Source organism: Hippocampus bargibanti, linkage group LG12 (genome assembly GCF_051943395.1).
Source record: "Hippocampus bargibanti isolate YZ-2025 linkage group LG12, ASM5194339v1, whole genome shotgun sequence".
In the NCBI taxonomy this organism is placed as follows: Eukaryota; Metazoa; Chordata; class Actinopteri; order Syngnathiformes; family Syngnathidae; genus Hippocampus; species Hippocampus bargibanti.
In genome coordinates this window covers 13871635-13891839 of record NC_142745.1, presented here as the reverse complement: position 1 = coordinate 13891839, position 20205 = coordinate 13871635, and the positions used below count along the sequence as shown (strand labels likewise).

The window sequence follows — 20205 nt, the reverse complement described above, 5'->3', positions numbered from 1 at the left end:
CACTTCTGCTCTTAGTCTAGCTTCAACTACTCTTTCCCAGAGTTTCATTGTATGGCTCATCAACTTTATTCCTCTGTAGTTAGTACAACTCTGCACATCTCCCTTGTTCTTAAAAATGGGCATGAGTACACTTCGTCTCCATTCTTCAGGCATCTGTTCACCATCTAAGATCTTGTTGAATAACCCAGTCAGGGACACCACCACCACCTCTCCGAGACACTTCCATACCTCGATTGGTAAATCATCAGGCCCGAGTGCCTTTCCCCCCTTCATCCTCTTCAGCGCCCTCCTCACTTCATCCTTGGTAATGTTTGTTACGTCTTGGTCCACAACAGTCACGTCTTCTACTCGTTGTTCCATCTCATTTTCCTCATTCATCAATTCTATCTATATCTCCAGTGTATCTATCTATTATAGTATATGTTCAAATTTGGACACCTGTGCCTGCATTGGCAATCGCTGTACACAGTGATGCGTATCAGGACATCAACAAGAAAACTAAATACGGTAATTCTGATTTGTGTCCACAGGTAAGAGCAGCGTGTCTGGCTTCACTGCTGACCCGAATCAGATGAAGGGTGACATGTACCGCACGGCGCTGAAGAAGAGCTCGCAGGGATTTGGCTTCACCATCATTGGGGGTGACCGCACCGACGAGTTCCTGCAAGTGAAAAATGTCTTCAGCGACGGCCCCGCCGCCCACGACAATAAAATGGCATCCGGTGAGACACACAAAGCCACTCAAGCGTTTCCCAAATGTGTAATTTATTATTATTATTATTATTATTATTATTATTATTATTATTATTATTATTATTATTATTATTATACATGTCATTTATAAGTGGCTTTCAAAACTCTCAAGGTCACTTTACAGTCACAGGATAAGTTCGCGGATTTAAGTGAGCGTCGGCAGCCACACGCGCCAGCATTCACTCAACCCCGGAATGACTCAAATAGATAAAAACCCAGTTAGCTAGCTAATAGATACCAAATAGATAGCTAATAGCCAGCCAGACAGACAGACAGCCAATAGATAGCCAGCTAGATTGCTCGATACCTAGCCAATACTGTAGCAAATAAAGTGCTAGCTGGTTCGCCAGCTAGATAGCTTAGATAGCTAGGACTTTCATCTATGTTTGATGTCAGAAATTGGAATCACTTTCAAATATGTACATATTGAACTTTAAAGTGTCGAGGTTGTTTGGCTAAAAGGCCCTAGAGAGTTTATTCAACAAAAACGTGGATTGGAGTCAGAATCCTGTTCTCTGTCGCCTAGCTTAACACTGTACCATAAATCTCAGTCCAAATCCAACCGTACCCTATAAGATTTATACCACACACATTTTTTCCGACATTTCCCCTGATTCTTCCCCATTTCAACCTCGGATAACTGAAAAATGAAATTATGGCATCATATCACAGCAAAGTTAAGAGAAATATAATAACCTATTTGTAACGGTTGAATATTAACTAATTTGCCGCCATTGCCTAATTTATTCGGGAATAGAAAAGCATGACGTGGAGCGCCATTCACAAATTTTATCGGGTTTTGTTTTTTCTTTGCTTGCAGTACAAGCTCCGGTCAGACCTCTAGCAATTTTTTTTCCCTCCCACGAGGGGGCAGCATTTGCCATTTGTACAGCCGCCCCCATTTCAAGCTCAGATAACTCCAGAACCATATAACTTTGGAATGAACTCTTATTTTGTAATGAAAGAAGATATCTTGAGCTTTCTTACATTGAAGTGAATGTTTATGTAGTCCTAAAACTCAATATTCAGTGGGTCCTGCAATTTGAGTGAAAATGACAAAAACCCTGGCACTGGGATCGACACATTTTGCACATGGTCTGGCAGTGAATGAGTTGACAGGATAGTGTAGATTTTATTTTTCCATTGCCCTTCTATATTGCAATATTCGATAGTGTTACAATGACTTCTTCAAAAGCATCTTTTTTCAAACGTTTGACAATTCAATATTTGTGGAAGCTAAAGCGTTAGCATCAGGACGTGCACATTTACACAATTTTCATCTTCACCGATTTTTTCCTCTGGACTATGGATTGCTGATTGACGATAAGACAAGCAATGACCTTGACATTCATTTTCTTGCTACTGGGTATGAAATGTGAGGAGTTTGCTGAGCAAGAACGAAGGGAACTGTCTCTGCGATACCATCAAAGAAGATTGATGAGCCTTGGACTATTTTAAATGGAAAATCTCAGTGACGGTGGAATGAATATGGCTTGATTTCACTCTCCTTACGTTTTAGGTGATGTGATCGTGGAGATTAATGGCTTGTGCGTCCTGGGGAAGACGCATCCGGAGGTGGTGCAGATGTTCCAATCCATTCCCGTCAACCAATACGTGGACATGGTCCTCTGCCGTGGCTATGCACTTCCAGCAGACGTCGACCTAGACAGCGACGACCCCCTTCCCCCGCCGCCTTCGGCGGCCAACCAAGCGCTGCATGGAGGCGAGGTGGTGACGGCTGTGCCGCTCATCAACGGCCAGCCGCTTTTGGTCAAAGGCGACGTCCTGCACGGTTCCTCCCAGGAGCTACACTATGTCACCACAGACGCTAGCGGGCGGCCAGTTGTCGCCGCCTTGCCCAACGGAAGACAGGGCGAGGCGGCCACCGGGATGCTGCACCCGGAGCTTGTGAGCGTGCCGCTGATCAAAGGGCCAGGCGGATTCGGCTTTGCCATCGCCGACTGCCCGCTCGGTCAGAAGGTGAAGATGATCCTGGACGCCCAGTGGTGCCGCGACCTTCAAAAAGGGGATGTCATCAAGGAGATCAATAGGGAGAATGTGCAAGCGTTGAGCCACGCACAGGTGGTCGACATCCTCAAAGACTTCCCCGTAGGGAGTGAAGTCGATGTGCTTGTGCTACGTGGAGGTAGGATGACCTTTTTCCAGGTTTTGTTTTCCGAAATTTTGCCATATTTAGGCCTTGTAAAGCTGTCCCGTTTTTCCAAAATGACATGCCAATGTATGGAGTGAGTGGGTCACTGAAGGGTCCAGTCCAGTGGTTCTCACTGGATTCGATCGAACCCTTGGGGTTCGGTGAGTCGGTCTCAGGGGTTCGGTGGATCATACGCCGCTCATGTCCAACCCTAAGTCTAGTCTGCAGTTTCTGGGCACAGTCATTGAAAGAAGGGTTCGATGAATGAGCATATGATACTGGTAGGGTTCGGTGCCGACAACAAGATTAAGAACCACTGGTACCACCGAGAGTTGGACTAGACTCTAGTCCAACTCCCGGTGGTACCAGTGGTGACAATGACAAAAACCCTGGCACAGGAGTGGATAAATTTTTGCACATCGTCTGGCAGTGAATGAGTTAATCACGTCATAAATATTGGGACTCCTCTAGCCTTGCGTGTACATTTGAGTTACGTTGTAGGAACAAAATTCTTTCATAGCTTGGGGCCAAAATGCCCTCGTCAAAAAATGCATCTGCCAACCTTGGTCAATAAAACCGTTTAGATTGTTCCATGATGCACATCCAACGCCACGTGCCCCCCAACACTGCCAGCCACACCCACCGTGTTTATGAGGCAGAATGCAGTGTTACAACCAAAAGAGAGCAAGAATTACATAAGCGTGGGGATGGGCTCTGTTCCAAGAGTGAGTGTGGCACAGGGAGGAGTCTCTTCACGTCTTCTCCGGGAGCCAGGGGCATTCTCAACGTCAGTCAATGAGTTCCCCACCACTCGCCTTTTATCCAGGGCAGAGAACCTGTGGCGATGTTGCAGGTTTTTTTCTTTTTGAAAAGCTTGACTAAATAAACGATAATAAAGGGAATGTCCTCAGGGATTCCGCAGTACAGTGCTGCACCCGGATTCAGTGACTGTGAATAATCTAGGGCAGCCGCCCACTGTCCATTCTTTTTTCCCCTTTTTTTGCATCATGGACTATTTCACGTATGGCCATACATGGAGATATGACCCCCTTATGTACATATAATTCCTCCATTTTTCTCATGTTATGACTGATAATTGTATATTCCAGCAAGTACAGTAATCACTGAATTTCACATGACTATCATCTTTTGAACATCCACACAATTTCTGGCATTAAACACAGATGAAAGTCCGAGCGATCTAGCTATCTAGCTGGCTCGTTAGCTATCTACTAAGCCATCTATTCACTGTCTAGCTTGCCAGCTCGCTTGCTATTAGCTATCTATTAGGTTTCTATTCGCTAGCTAGCTTTCTATCTTTTTGAGTTATTCCGTGGTTGAGTGAACGCTGGCGTGTGTGGCTGCCACTGCTCACCCATAGTAAAACTTATCCTGTGACTGTAAACTGACCGTGAGAGTTTTGAAAGGCGCTTATAAATGAAATGTATAATATACTGTGTATATATATATATATATATATACAGTAAAGTCTCGTTATAGCGATATCGGATATATCGATAGTCCCGGTTATATCGATACTATTTCTATGCACGCACAGAGAAAATTACATGCAAACAGGGTCGGATATATCGATAGTCCCGGTTATATCGATATTTTTTCGGACTCCCTTGAATATCGATATAACGAGACTTTATTGTATATATATATATGTGTATATATATATATATATATATATATATATATAGATATATATAGATATATATAGTGTGTGTGTGTGTGTGTGTGTGTGTGTGTGTGTGTGTGTGTGTGTGTGTGTGTGTGTGTGTGTGTACATAGGGGGGCTACTGTTTTATACCATGACATTTTGGGGTATGAACACATTTAATCAGAGATGAAAGTGGACTTTGCTGAACATTCCCGGAATAACTCAAATAAATTGAAAGCTTGTTAGCGAGCTAATAGATAGCTAGCCAGTCAGCTAGACGGTTAATAGATAGCTAGCTAGATACCTAGCGAGCCAGCTTGATAGCTAATTTCCAGCAGCTCCTGTATTTTGTTTTCTACTTCTTTATTTCCTTTCATCTTCCTTTAACTGCAGGACGAATAAAAGTACATCCAATCCAATACTGTAGATAGCAAATAGATGGCAAATAAAGTGCTATCTGGGTAGCCAGCAAGATAGCGAGGCAGCTCGGACTTTCATCTCAGTTTAATGTCAGAAATAAAGTGCTGCTTTTTCTTTTGTAAACTCAATGTATAAATCATGGTAACAACAAGATCAGATACAACCCCTCCCACCCCGACCATTGCCATTCATCAGGCGCACAAACAACCACTAACTGCGCAAGCTTCCAGCCATACCCCACCACGTCCCATCAGGCTCCATTAACCCCTCATCACGCCAAGTGTTCGTCCATGACTGCAAGATCATCAAGGCTCCCGAGGACTGTTTGTTAATCGAGTTAATGCACTGAGTGGAGTCGAGGGGGGTGGTGGGTGCAGCAGCAGGGGGTGTTTTACAGATGATCTGCAGGGAACAATCTGAGAGCTTGAGATCGAGCAAGGAGGAACGTGCAAGCAGAGAGAGAGTGAAAAATTATCACTCATTGAATGATATATACAATGCTAATGCGCCCCGTCGTCTTGTTAGCATCCCCGCGAGAACCGTGTTGTCGTTCCCATGTATGAACGCGACAATCCCTGTCCACCTGTAATCAAAGGAATGTACATCCATCATGAATGGAGCCACAGGAGAATTTTCTTTCCACTTACGACCGGGGAGGCAGTGCCATCTTGTGGTTTGACTTCCTTTTCCCTCCTCACAGGTCAAACGTCGCCTGTGAAGAGTCTGAAGCCTGTGAGTAGACTATTTTTTCTTCCTTTGTGGAATCAGCACTTTCCAAGTTCATTTGTTCACCCGTACACATCACGGATTAGCCTCCATTGCGCCAAATTAAATGATGGAAATGTGACTATTTATTCTGATTTTGATCACCTCTTTTTGTTTCATCCTGGAAAAGTCTTAATTGCTTCCTCTCACTGTTCTTTGGGGATCTTAGTGGAGATTGGTGTGCTAATGAGGCATAATGAGCTACTTTTATTGGATAAGTTGCTGATATTAATAAGACAACACTTTATAAGAACAGACGATGCCCCTTTCAGGATCAACTCTTTTGCGGAACCCCAATCCTCCATCTTAAAAACCCTCACAACAAGTAATAAAGTAAAAATATATTTTTTTTACTGTATTATATAGACATATAATAAGGTGACCACGTTTTCAAACTTGCCAATTTGACTTTAAAGCAAAATTCTCACGAGTAATTAAAATAAATGTAATTGTGAGGTAATTGTGTGATGCAGGGGTCATCAGTCTGATGACCCCTGCATGTGTTATGATTTTAGCTAATGCTAAATGCTGTCAAGGGGTGGCGGTGCCTGACCTCTGCAATAATAGTTCCCTTAGGCTACACTGATTACTTCCATTGTCCTGACTGATTATGGTCTATTACTGGCCTGATTGCTCCATTTACTCTGGTATCACCTCATCAGCATAACTAAGCAAATGTGGTGACGATCCAAGAAGTCTGTTGTAAGCACGATCCAAATAAAACCTCACACCACCATACGTCTGTGTAAGCTCTCAGTCGTACAGAAGTGGTCATCGATGAAAGGGTTTCTTCAGCCGTCATCTGTACTTCTTTGAAGGTGTCGGATGTTTCGCTTCTTATCCAAGATGCTTCTTCAGCAAACTAAAGCAGCAAACTAAAGTCTTGCTGGTAGTTTCGGCCCTATATATATATATATATATATATATATATATATATATATATATATATATATATATATATATATATATATATATATATATATATATCCCTGTCCAGACGTGGCGGTGCCGGACTCTGCTATGATTGGTCGGCTGAGGAAACCTTTTTGTCGATGGACCACTCCTGTACGCCTGAGAGCTTACACAGACATACAGTTACGCATGTTTGGTAAATTAATTTAAAAGAAGGAAAAAACACATTTTATGATTACATTTTGTATGATTTCACGCGTGATGCTTGTTGGAAGTCCCAAATTAGAACAATGACAGAATATTGTTCAAGAAGTTAATGCGTCAGCTTGAGTCAGAAGATTCACATTCAAATCTCTTCTGGGACATCACGATGTGCAAGTGTGAATCCTTGTCTCAGAAAGTGCTCCTGTGGTTGACTCGTGACCTCTTCAGGGTGAACGCCACCTCTGACTCAAAGACAGCAAAGTGACATTGAAAATGAGAACCATATCACATTACGACCTTGTCATACATGTAGAGGCCAGACATGACGGCGAGCACGGAGATGTTGGATGCCATCGGCGATTCAGTTCCCCAGGCACTGCCTTACCACTCCAACACGAGCACCCTGCGCGCCGCCAACGAATCGCCCAAACGAGACGCCACCGAATTATACCTGAAATCCAAAGCCCTGCTGGAGAGCAGACGTAAGTCCATCATCGCCTTCTTAATTCGACCAAAAAGCCGTTGATTTGACCGGTTTGTCTTCCACAGAGCCCCACACCAAAGACATTGATGTGTTCCTCAAGAGGGACATCGAGACGGGCTTCGGCTTTCGTGTTCTAGGTGGTGATGGTCCTCAGCAGCCAGTAAGTACAGGACATGGAACATCGCCACAAATAGTTCTGTTAGCTTCGTTCTGTTTCAATGTCGGTGTTAATCTGAATTTTATTTGGAACTTGTAGTTTAGCTACATGGGGGGGCACACAGAGGCGGAGGGAGGAAGAGGATCTGAGGGAACAAGGCGGAATATAAATTTGAAGAAGGTCAGATCGGTATGGGGGGCAAGGTTATGGATAGCTTTGAATGTATAAAGAAGAATTTTAAAGTTGATTCTATATTTGATCGGGAGCCAGTGGAGCTCTTGGAGGACGCGGGTGATGTGGTGAAAGGATGAGGTTCTGGTGATGATCCGAGCTGAAGAATTCTGGACGAGTTGAAGTTTGTGGAGAAGTTTCTGAGGGACACCAAAGAGAAGTGAATTGCAATAGTCAATCCGGGAGGTGACAAGACTATGAACGAGGATAACAGTGGTGTGAGGAGTGAGAGACAGGCGACTTATGCCTTGTTGGCCAGACAGTTCACTAGTCCACAGAGTGCTAAGAGTCTGAAAACTGCAAAAGATAAGAGACTTTAAAAAAAAGCTTTAAATGCAGAATGCTGTAGTCAGCTAATCGGTTCAAGGGCTATCATGCAGCAATATTTTTCCCTTTTATATTATTTTTCAAAATTAGTGTGCTATCAGCTAAAAAAAATCATTTTTGTCTTTAGTTTGATCAATGAATGATATTGTAAATCACGTTCAATTAGTGGCGGACCATCAAGGCCTGCAAAGCCTTCTCTGCTGGCCTAAAACTATCTGAATCATGGATTGATGTTAATTAGTTTTTGTCCATGAATTCTTATGAAATAATTTCAAATTGTCTGTCAGATTCCTTTCCTTACTTTTCCACTGTAGCGCTGCTTCCAGATGTGTGTTTTCGTGTTTAAGCATTTAACCTATCACATTTCAGCCATCATTTGTTACCAGGGTCTGAAATCTACCTGGACGCCTTCACGATCAGCTCTGCACGCCCTGGAGCATAAAATAGGTGTCGATGAAACTGTTGCTTTAACCAATCAGATTTCGAGTTGGCAACTCAAAGCCTGCTGTAAGGCACTGGCAACGTCAGAGTTTTCGCAAACTATGATAGGCTAGTAGTCACTTATCCAATCATAGTATCACAAGACAGTGACATGGGCATACTGGCCAGAGCTAGCACACTGTATCGGTCGCGAGCTGCATAAGTAAATATATTGTGTTGATTTAATAGCAGTTTTGTCGACCCACAATGGCTGAAGCGGGTTTGGTTGGAGTTTTACTGCTAAAGCCATTTTTTAAGAAAAAATGGACGTCATTAACAAAGGTTGGTCAGTTATTTCCTGGCAAATGGTACCCTCTAGTGGACTTGTAGTAAATCACACCACACTTTTTTCAGTCCGGATTGATTCAGGACTAGCACTACTGAAGGCCTAGCGATGAAATCCATGGCCCACCACTGTGTTAAATCTACTTATCAAAGATGCATTTCATTCTCACTAATTGGTAACTAATAAAGTGTGTAAATGTGAACATGCACATTAAACCAAATCTAAATATCCAAAACATAGCCAGACTGAAATATGTTAACCCCCTTGTCAGAATGTGTTCCCCCAGGTGTACATCGGGGCCATCGTTCCAAATGGCGCTGCAGAAAAAGATGGCCGACTGCGGGCTGGAGACGAGCTCATTGGCATCGACGGCGTGATGGTGAAAGGTCGCTCACACAAGCAAGTGCTCGACCTCATGACCAACGCCGCCCGCAACGGTCAAGTCATGCTGACTGTCCGCAGGAAGGTCATCTACAGAGGTACGTACACGCAGGACAACATAATAATAATAATAATACATTTCATTTATAAGCGCCTTTCAAAACTCTCAATGTCACTATACAGTCACAGGATGAGTTTTTCTGCACGTGAGCAGCAGCAGCCAGCAGCTAGCTAATAAATAGGTAATAGATAGACAGCTAACAGCCAGCCTAATAGATAGCTAGATAGCCAACAGATAGCCAGCCAGATAGCTAGCCAGCCAGCTAATAGATAGCTAACAGCTAATAGATAGCTAATAGACATCGTTCCATCTTCAGCTGTTGTGAAGGTGGCCTTCAGTTTCGATTCTCGGAAAGACCCCGATCACGCGCATTCCTTTTTTTTATTGTTGAGTACCATTTCTTTAGCTACGCTTCATTTCCTTTCCTCGCCTCACCCACACTGAAACCTCAGTTTAGCATTGCTGTTTTGCACAATTACCAATATCCAGAGTTTCGATTCAGTGTTCTTCATATTTAAATTGCTACAGTGATACCTTGGCTTACGAACTTAATTGGTTCCCAGACAGAGTGTGGAAGGCGAAAAGTGTGTATCTCGAAAATTAATTTCCCATAGGAAACCATTAAAATGAGAATAATCCGTTCCCAGGTCCCCATAAAACATAATTTTCTACTTTCTACAAAACTACACAAAATATACACTATTTTATGTATATTTTATGTATAATAAATTTGCTATGGTATTATAATTAAAGAAATAAACTGTACTGTATAATAAAGTCATTTTATTTACCTTTGTGATGGTCGCTGATGGCTTGATGGAATGGAGTGGCCGGTTTCATCAACAATGTAACCTTCTTGCACCATCTTCAGGAATGATCCCTTGTAGGTGCTTTCTCTGTGATAATTTTATCTAGTTCCCCATCAATTGTGTTCTGTTTAGCTGGGTTGATATCTTTTTGCATCAAGTGTACAGATGGCTTGTGCGGGTTGTTTGTGTACCTTGATTGATGGGATATTTTTACCTTGCAGTCTACACTCTGCCTTTGAACTATCAAAGTTGAAGCTCTATCACTGTCGTCTGCCTGTCTCTTTAATGTTTAAACCATCTCCCCTCACTGCTACGTTCTTGACCAATCACGTGGCTTTAACCGAAGACTGGGGTCGGGGAATAGAGGACAAAAACAGTCGGCTGCCATTTTGTTGTTAGAAGAACGGGCTCATTTGCGAAAGACACATCACTCATTGAGGCAGCTCCATGGATGAAAAAAGTTCATATACCAAGGTAAAGTTTGTATGCCAAGGTAAAATTTTCATAAAGTTAACGTTCATAAACCGAAAAGTTCGTACGCCAAGGGGTTCGTAAATCGAGATATCACTGTAGACTGATACCCGAGTAAAAGTGAAACACACTTTTATAACGATTTTTATTTGAAAATGAGGGGTGCGCGTTATACACGTGTGCGTGTTATACTCGAATAAATACGGTCATCAATATTATAGGTTACTTGCTAGTGAGATGTTCTATTGAGCAACTGAGTGGTACAGTAGCAATACATTGCCAACAGAATATCAATACAGTTTGCTTGACGAGATCTCACCTCCCCATCTCTCAGATGCAACGGATGAGGAAGCTCAGGAAATGGCCATGCTGGTGAATGGCTCGCCAAAACTACCTCGGCTGCCCATGCCCTCCGCCCTGGACCACGAGTCCTTTGACATCACTCTGCACCGCAAAGAGTCAGAGGGTTTCGGATTTGTGATTCTCACATCCAAGAGTAGACCCCCGCTTGGAGGTGAGATACTCGGCGATTATTGGACTGAAATTCCTTTAATTTGATACACTGTAGAGCAACTAAAACGGCTTTTCCGAAAAATGTATGATTCATTCTTTCATTCATTCATTCATTCATTCATTTTTCAGACCCATATAATTTAGGAATTAACTCTTTTTTTGATGAAAGAAGAGCGTCTAAGGGTTCTTACGCTGCATTGAATGTTTATATCGTCCTAAAACTCAATATTCTGGGGGTCCTGAAATTCAAGTGTAAATGACAAAAACCCTGGTACTGGGGTGGACACATTTTTGCACGTCTGGCTGTGAATGAGTTAATGATTTTTTTTCAAGATAATCTACGAAGATGACTGATTATAACTTCTATGTGTAGAAGTTAGCGGGACACTAAGCGGCATTTCTAATGTTTTTTTTAGTAACCGGAGAATTTACGTTGTGAGGCATTATTCATGTGAAAAATCCATAAACTGCAGGTGGTTTCCGTTTGAAGCTTAAATATTTTATAACCCCCCCGTCTGACTTTTTCCGCTTCAGTGATACCACATAAGATTGGTCGTATCATCGAAGGCAGCCCAACGGATCGCTGCGGCCTGCTACACGTCGGTGATCGCATCTCCGCCGTCAACGGTCGCTCCATCCTGGAACTGTCGCACAATGATATCGTCCAGCTCATCAAGGAGGCCGGCAATGTGGTCACACTCACTGTGGTGCCCGAGGATGGTAAGTTTGGCTCCATCTGAATGTCCAAATATTTTTGGGGTGTCATTGACTTTAGGCCAAAGATGCTCACTCGAGCAAGGAACTCTTTGACGATGTCCAGCGGTACCTCAGCTCACGAACTTAATTGGTTCCCAGAAAGTGTGTGTAAGGCGAAAAGTTCGTCTGACGAACATTTATTTCCCATAAGAAACCATTAAAATCTCGCTCACCCCTCACTCCGCTGCTATCCTTATCCACAGTCTTGTCACCTCCCGCATCGATTATTGCAACGCACTTCTCTTCGGTGTCAATCAGAAATTTCTCCATAAACTCCAACTCGTCCAAAATTCTTCAGCCCGGATCATCACTAGAACCCCCTCCTTTCACCACATCCCCCCTGTACTCCAGCAATTCCACTGGCTACCGGTTAAACATCGTATCGAATTCAAAATACTTCTGTTTACTTTCAAAGCCATCCATAACCTTGCTCCTCCCTATCTTTCTGACCAGCTTCAAATCTCTGTTCCCTCTCGGTCCCTCAGATCCTCATCCTCCCTTCACCTCTATGTGCCCTCTGCCCGTCTCACCACGATGGGATGCAGAGCTTTCAGCCGCTCTGCTCCCAAACTCTGGAATTCACTCCCACCCAACATCCATAATATTGACTCCCTCCCTATTTTCAAGGCTCATCTCAAAACCCATTTGTTTAAAATTGCTTTCAATGTCTAATTCTCTCTGCTATTTTATTATTTATCATTTTACTTATGGTTTTATTGTTATGTGCTGTGTCCTATTGTTTTTGTTGTAAAGTGTCCTTGGGTGTTTTGAAAGGCGCTTGAAATAAAATGTATTATTATTATTATTATAAAATGAGAAAAATCCATTCCCAGGTCCCCGTGAATTGTAATTTTCTACTAAATAAGCCTTAAAACTACACCTGATATACCTTATTTTATGTATGATAAATGTGCTATTGGATTGTAGTTAAAGAAATAAACTGTGCTGTATAATAAAGTCATTTTATTGACCTTTGTGATGGTCGTTGATGTAGTTGCCTCTTGATGATATCCGAGTGAAGTTGCCGTGCTTTCCGTCAATCCAAATCAACAGAGGTTTTTCAACCTCTTCTATTGCCTGACACCGTTGCTTAGACAACACAGAAACACCTTTAGGCACACGTAGCAATGGTCGACTTAGTGTACTGGTACTGGGACGCTAAGTCGTACAAACGCACACCTCGCTGGTGTTTTTCGATGATCTCCTTCTTCTGCTCAACCGTAATTTTCTTTTGTGTCTTCTTCGGCTTAACACTAGCCTGTTGTGGAGTCTTTTTCGGTCCCATAATATCAAAAGTACTCCACTCATGAGCAAACCACGTGTGTGTTTTGGTTCGTCCGCCAAAAAGTAGTTTGTCAGCAAAGACTATATGCTCGCGAATTTAATGTTCGTGAGGCGAAAAGTTTGTGAGCTCAAGCGTTCATAAGCTGAGGTATCAATGTACATTAAAAATGTATGTTTTCATGGTGTAAAAGTGCACAAAAGAGTTGAATGATTTCAAATAACAAAAACTTTGCTCAATTGCATCTTCCTTGACAAATATTTTAGAGTACAAAGGTCCCCCTTCTGGTGGCAGTTCTGCTCGACAGAGTCCAGCTCTTCAACACCGAGCAATCACACAACGCTCGGCTCTACAGGACGAACGGTAAGGAATATACAGGGAACATCCGACTTACGACCGGCGCGACTTACGACCACACGTACTTACGACAACGACCGCCAGACCCTTTTTTTAATTCTATGGCTGGCACCATGTGGTGTACTAACCACAAAAGTTAATTGTGGGTTGTTTGGGTACTTGGAGTTGCCGTACCTTGCATTTGATATCAACTGCACATGTGTGAAAATGTTCCACATGCGCAATGTCAGATTGTTTGCAAGTCATTTCGCACCGAATCTCGATTCAACATTTTGAATTGATTTCGACTTAGGACCATTTGACTTATGACCGTTTGGTTGGAACGGAACCCGGTCGTAAGTCAGAGGTTACCTTTATATGGTGGGCAATCCTTCCAAATGTCACAATTGTTATTTGGAGTTTGGATCTTTTTTTGTTGTCAATACTTTTTTTGTGGGGAAAATGGTTCAAGGTGACATTGGAACACAACTACAAAACTTACAGAAATGACATCACTGTATACTTTGTAAATATTTACTAACATTGACACAGCAGAAAAATATTTCTTAACAAGTTTGTCGATTTTGATTGCAAAATGCAAATGTTGAAACGTCCTGTTCCACTGAGCCTCAAGCGTCACATTTGTTTTTTTTTCATTTTGCATAATGGATTTCAGCAGTGTTTTGCCTGCAGCATCTTGTTGTACACGAGCGTGTCCAACTCAAAGTGTGTGTGTGTGTGTGTGTGTGTGTGTGTGTGTGTGTGTGTGTGTGTGTGTGTGTGTGTGTGTGTGTGTGTGTGTGTGTGTGTGTGTGTGTGTGTGTGTGTGTGTGTGTGTGTGTGTGTGTGTGTGTGTGTGTGTGTGTGTGTGTGTCAGCTACAACCTGGACTTCGAGGACAAACGAGACGGCGTTTCCTGGCCGGAACACAAAAACATCCCAGTGGAGCGGGGTGCCCTGTGCGTGACGGGACCCAACCAGGTGACGATGATCCTTACATGTCATTATGTTCATTCCTTCCTTTTCTATAAGTCTTCAAAAAAGCAACCACACATTGAAAATTCACTTTCTAACTCATTCACTGCCATTCACGAATTTATTCGGGAATTGAAGATATGACATCAGAATCAGAATCAGAATCATCTTTATTGCCAAGTATGTAGAACACACAAGGAATTTGTTTCCGGTAGACCGCCATTTCCGAATTGGGTTGGGTTTAGTTTTTTTCATGCTTGGGTGCTGATAAAGCGCTGGCCATGGCCTCTGGCAATGTTTTTCTCCCACAGGGGTGCAGCATTTCCCTTTTTTCCAGGTTAGCGTTTTGTTCCAGCTTCAGCTGTTGTTAAAGCGCTATATAAACCAATATGTATGTATTGCATTGTATTTTGGACAGCCACCCTCATTTCAAGCTCATATAACTCCAGACCCATATAATTTACGAATTAACTATTTTTTCGTAATGAAACAATCCAGTCTAAGGTTCCTTATGCTGCATTGAAGGTTTATGTCGTCCTACATGTCAATATTCTGTGGGTCCTGGAATTCGAGTGACAATGACAAAAACCCTGGCACTGGAGTGGACACATTTTTGCACATCGTCTGGCAGGGAATGAGTTAAACATGTCATAAATATTGGGACTCCTCTGGCCTTGCATATACATTTGGGTTACGTTGTAGGAACAAAAGTCTTTCATAGCTTAGGGCCAAAATTGTCTGGCGGTGAATGAGTTAATCATGTCATAAATGTTATGCTTGTCTGTGACTGTAAAGTGTCCTTGAGAGCTTTAATAGGTACTTAAAATGTAATGTATTGTATTATTAATATTAATGTCGAGTGGTTAATATATTTTCCCGGTTCCCTAGTTTGCATGTTCTCCCCGGACTATTGGTCCCTAGACACAATTCCCCCCCGCGATAATGAGGAATAAGCGGTACGGAAAATGAGATGAGATGAGATATTCGGGTCGGGTCGAACTTCGGGTTGAACGAAGTGGATTTAAAATGAAACGGAAAAATCGGAACCATTTTGAATCAGAAAAAAGAGTTAATTCCTAAATTATATGGGTCTAGCGTTATATGAACTTGAAATGAGGGCGGCTGTCCAAAATACAATGGAATACATACACATTGGTTTATATAGCGCTTTAACAACTGCTCTACGTCATATTTTCAATTCCTGAATAAATTCGTGAATGGCAGTCTTCTGACATTTCTACATGCATAAAATTTCAATTTTGATGCTGTAGATTGAAAATGTTGCCCATTGTGGGACTATTCAAGCTTTCTGAATGAGTTAAAAGTAGACTTGAAAGATTGAAATACAGGAAAAAATAAAGGACATCATAAAACAATAAAACACCACCGTTTATGTGCATATATATCGTAATCATCTGAGTGTTCTATCAAGGGCTGTCTGACCGTGGAACTGGACAGGAGCCCCAGAGGCTTTGGCTTTAGCCTACGAGGGGGCACCGAGTACAACATGGGCCTTTACATCCTCAGACTGGCTGAGGACGGTCCCGCCCAGCTGGATGGAAGGATCCACGTGAGTCATTATAGCTCAATAAACCGCTGCGGTGTGTATGAGATGACAGAAAAATTCTATCAAGTGGAAAACAATTTATTTGAACACAAGCATCCAGAAAAAGTAATCACTGCCATTTAAATCATGTAGGCAAAAATCTCACAGCTTTTATTGCAGCTATAAAACTTAATCTTTCTGTGTAGGGTGTGTTGTATTAAGTACTTGTATTATTTTCTATGTGACGCTTATGAGAGGAGTGTGTTCTTGTCCGCTTTCTTCCTCACAACTGCATCAAGTGAGCAGCATTGTGTTTGTGTGTGCCTTTGTGATTCTCCAATACAATGATACCTTGGCTTACAAACTTAATTGGTTCCCAGAAAGTGTGTGTAAGGCGAAAAGTGTGTATTCCAAACGTTAATTTCCCATTGGAAACCATTAAAATTAGAATAATCTGTTCCCAGGTTCCCATAGAACATAATTTTCTACGAAATAAGCCTTAAAACTACACAAAATATACATTATTTTACGTGCAATAAATGCGCTTTGGTATTGTAATTAAAGAAATCAACTGTACTGTATAATAAACTGTATAATAAAGTCTTTTATTTACCATTGTGATGGTCATTGATGGCTTGATGGAATGGAGTGGGAGGAGGTGAGAAGAACAGTCACGCTCCATAGGGACTGTAGGAAGGAGGGTTAGCCTATCTTTCATAGGCTTACGCCCAGGGACGGACTTCTCTTCCTGTGTAATGAAAGTCAGGTTAGGCATCTTTTTCCAAAAAAGGCCGGTTTCATCAGCATTAAACACTTGATGAGTAACGTAGCCTTCTTCTTCCACCATCTTGAGGAATGATTCCTTGTAAGCTTTATTGTCAGAACTGGCTGCCTCACCATGACAAATGACACTGAATCCCTGTACGATGCTTAAAGTTCTCGAACCATCCGTAGCTAGCCTCGAAATCATCAATGGATGACGAACTTCCAGATTGCCTCGTGAAGTTGCCGCGCTTTCTCTGTGATAATTTTACCCAGTTCCTCAGCAAATGTGTTCTGTTTAGCTGGGTTGATAGCTTTTTGCATCAAATGTCTCAAGGAGCTCTGGGTTGTACATCTTGGAAGTTGTGATATTGCAACAGCAACAGATCCAACCAGACAGACTCGAAACATCATTAATAGCTGGTTCCCTTGCTTGTCTTTTCTCTTCAAATTGGACAGATGGCTGGTGTGGGTTATTTGTGGAGCCTGATTGATGGGATAGTTTAACCTTGCACTCTACACTCTGCCTTTGAACTATCAATAAAGTTGAAACGAGTCCAAATGTTTTCTGTCCATTATTGTTATTATTATAAATTGTCCAATGTAAAGAACAATAACAGTAAATATGTTTGACTTTAAATTTGAAAACTAGTTATTTATTAATTTGTTGTCTGCTCTATATGTAATATGTGGAGGGATTGACACTTTCTAATGGCTTCCCCAAATTCATAATGATAATCACTTTGACACGCTTGCTCTAACCCCTCTTTCCTTCTCCTCACTGATATTGGATATTTGATATTGGATATTGGATATGCCTTTATTAGTCTCACAGTGGAGAAATTTACATTTCACAGCAGCAAAGTGATGAAAGGAAAGATGAAAGTGATGCGTGTGTCTGAAATTTTACCGCTGCCTTTTCTACCACGGATCTTGACCAATCACATGCGGCTTTAACCGAAAACTGGGGGCGGGGAATAGAGGTCAAAAAAGGCTGGCTGATATTTTCAGCTCCTTATTAGGAGCTCCAAGAACGGTCTCGTTCGCAAACGACACATCACTCATTGTGGTGCTCCGTGTGTTTCCCAAAAACTAGTTTGTATGCCTAGATTATATTCTTGCGAATTTAACATTCATATGGCAAAAAGTTCGTTAGCTAAAGCGTCCGTAAGCCAAGGTGTCACTGTATTTGATTTTTTTTCTTTTGAAAAAACAGTAAAAGAGAGGAGAGAGTGCGGGGGTGTCGTCATTGAAAGCAGAACGTATCTGACTCAAGGGAATGAAATGTTTTATCATTGTGCATTCTTGAGCAAAGAAATGGATTTAAGAGTTACGACCTGTCCATGAGACCTTCAGAAGCCCGACAGGTCGACCGTAATGGCAGCCCAATTTTCTAAGATGAAAAAGACACAAATTAGAAAGGGGATGGAGGGGGGATGTGGGGGGTCCTTAAATTTGCTACTATAAGGGCGGGGTTGGATTGGATTTGCCTTTATTAGTCTCGCAGTGCGGAAATTTACATTTCACAGCAGCAAAGTTATGAAAGGAAGATGAAAGGAATGAAAGAAGTAGAAAAACAAAATACACGAGCTACTGGAGAGACACAATATGGGATTGCAAATAAAAAATACTCAGCAACAGACATACAGTGTGAAAAGTGACATACATTTGGGACGCTTTTGTTTTGACAATCATTTTCGTCAGCCCCGAATGTTTCAATGGAGCTCTCAATGATCACCAATTAATGCGATCAATGGGCAGGTTGGAGACGAGATCGTGGAGATCAATGGCGAGCCGGCCCGAGGCATTTCGCACACGCGTGCCATCGAGCTCATCCAAGCGGGAGGAAGCAAAGTGGCGCTGTTGCTGCGACCCGGGGCCGGCTTGACTCAAGATGGTAGTAAGTGCTCACCGACAGCCACCCTTTAAATCAGAGCACATTGTTGAATATGAATCAGTGAATGATGCTTTCATATGTGTTCTATAAATAAGTAGTCAGTAAAAAAAATAAATTCATGCTAAATTATAGACTCAGGATCCAGGCATAGGTACTCCTGATAAACATTCGAAACCAAATAACTACGGTATATCCAAAGATAATATATTAATTTAGACGATACTAATTCACCTGTGTTAATAATACAGTAAAGTCTCGTTATATCGATATCGGATATATCGATAGTCCCGGTTATATCGATACTATTTCTATGCACGCACGGACAAAATTACGTGCAAACAGGGTCGGATATATCGATAGTCCCGGTTATATCGATATTTTTTCGGACTCCCTTGAATATCGATATAACGAGACTTTACTGTATGTAATTTAAAATACGTACCTTGATTTTCTTCAAAATGACACAATATTATTTTTGGTTGTAAATCAGTATGTATGTGTGTAGGTGATTGTGTATGTGTATAGTATATGCATGTGCACATATTGACTTTATTTTGTTTTAATATTAATAAGAATTAGAATTATTCTTATTATTATATTTAAGGTAATTTAGACTATTCTAACTTACCTATGTTAATAATTTACATATATTGATGGACTTTATTTGGTCATAATATTAATAATTATTTTTATTAGTCGTGGTAGTATTAGTAGTAGTATGTTTTAATTTTAATATTTTTTAGATCATTTAGAGCAGGGGTCGGGAACCTTTTTGACTAAGAGAGCCATGAAAGTAAAATATTTAGAAATGTTCTTCAGCGAGAGCCACGCTAACTTTGCGATAGTACTCACCGTTAACATGAACGTTTTTCCGTTCCTCGTGTTTGGTAAAAATCCAGGCAAACGATCGGAATGAAATTCAACTTGCCGTTCCGGAGGCGGAGTTACTGCTAGCTAGCCTGCGCACGGCTCATAAGCTTCCACACTTGCTATCTGCAATCTTCTTCTCGCAGAAGTATGTTGATGCCAACGTTAACATCGAGCTTGTTAAAATGTCACTGACATTCGACTGTTTCATCGATGGTGTTGTTTCATTGCAAATTTGAATCAGAACATTTTCTCTCCTCAAAGGCTAATGAATCCTCCGGTGAATTCAAGCTGAAGTGCACTCGTGGGGCTCATTTAAAGAGGCGTTTACCGGTTTCGACTGACGGCCAGTGTCATCCAATCAAAATTGCGCTTTCCGCCAACTGCAGCCCCAAGGGGAAATCAACGGCGAAAAAAACGAGAATATGTATTTAGTTTTATCGGCGAGCCATATGCAATCATCAAGAGAGCCATATATGGCTCGCGAGCCATAGGTTCCCGACCCCTGATTTAGAGTCTAAATGATCGTCTAAATTTTAGACAATCCAATATAATACTATATTAATAATTTGTAATTTAAAATACCTTGATTTCCTTCATAATGAGACTTTGGTATTTTTAGTTGTATACAGTTCATATGCATTTGCACATATTGACTTTATTTTGCTATAATACTAATAATAATAATATCATTATCATTATTATTTTTTATA

The 20205-nt window shown here is 41.6% G+C and overlaps 1 protein-coding gene across 4 annotated transcripts in view; it reads left to right on the top strand.

Moving 5' to 3' along the window:
• The window catches only part of magi3b (membrane associated guanylate kinase, WW and PDZ domain containing 3b), a 135902-nt gene that overhangs the window by 110567 nt on the left and 5130 nt on the right, over positions 1–20205 (top strand). For 2 of the 4 annotated variants that reach the window (XM_089009996.1, XM_089009999.1), the window contains exons 9-20: positions 531–722; positions 2273–2899; positions 5692–5723; positions 7186–7354; positions 7422–7516; positions 9109–9316; positions 10894–11073; positions 11607–11792; positions 13377–13473; positions 14324–14426; positions 15853–15990; positions 18490–18625. In XM_089009996.1, the coding sequence (XP_088866122.1) occupies positions 531–722; positions 2273–2899; positions 5692–5723; positions 7186–7354; positions 7422–7516; positions 9109–9316; positions 10894–11073; positions 11607–11792; positions 13377–13473; positions 14324–14426; positions 15853–15990; positions 18490–18625 (2163 nt within the window). Of the gene's footprint in view, positions 1–530; positions 723–2272; positions 2900–5691; positions 5724–7185; positions 7355–7421; positions 7517–9108; positions 9317–10893; positions 11074–11606; positions 11793–13376; positions 13474–14323; positions 14427–15852; positions 15991–18489; positions 18629–20205 lie in introns of all 4 variants that reach the window. The other 2 variants (XM_089009995.1, XM_089009998.1) reach the window with 1 other exon arrangement.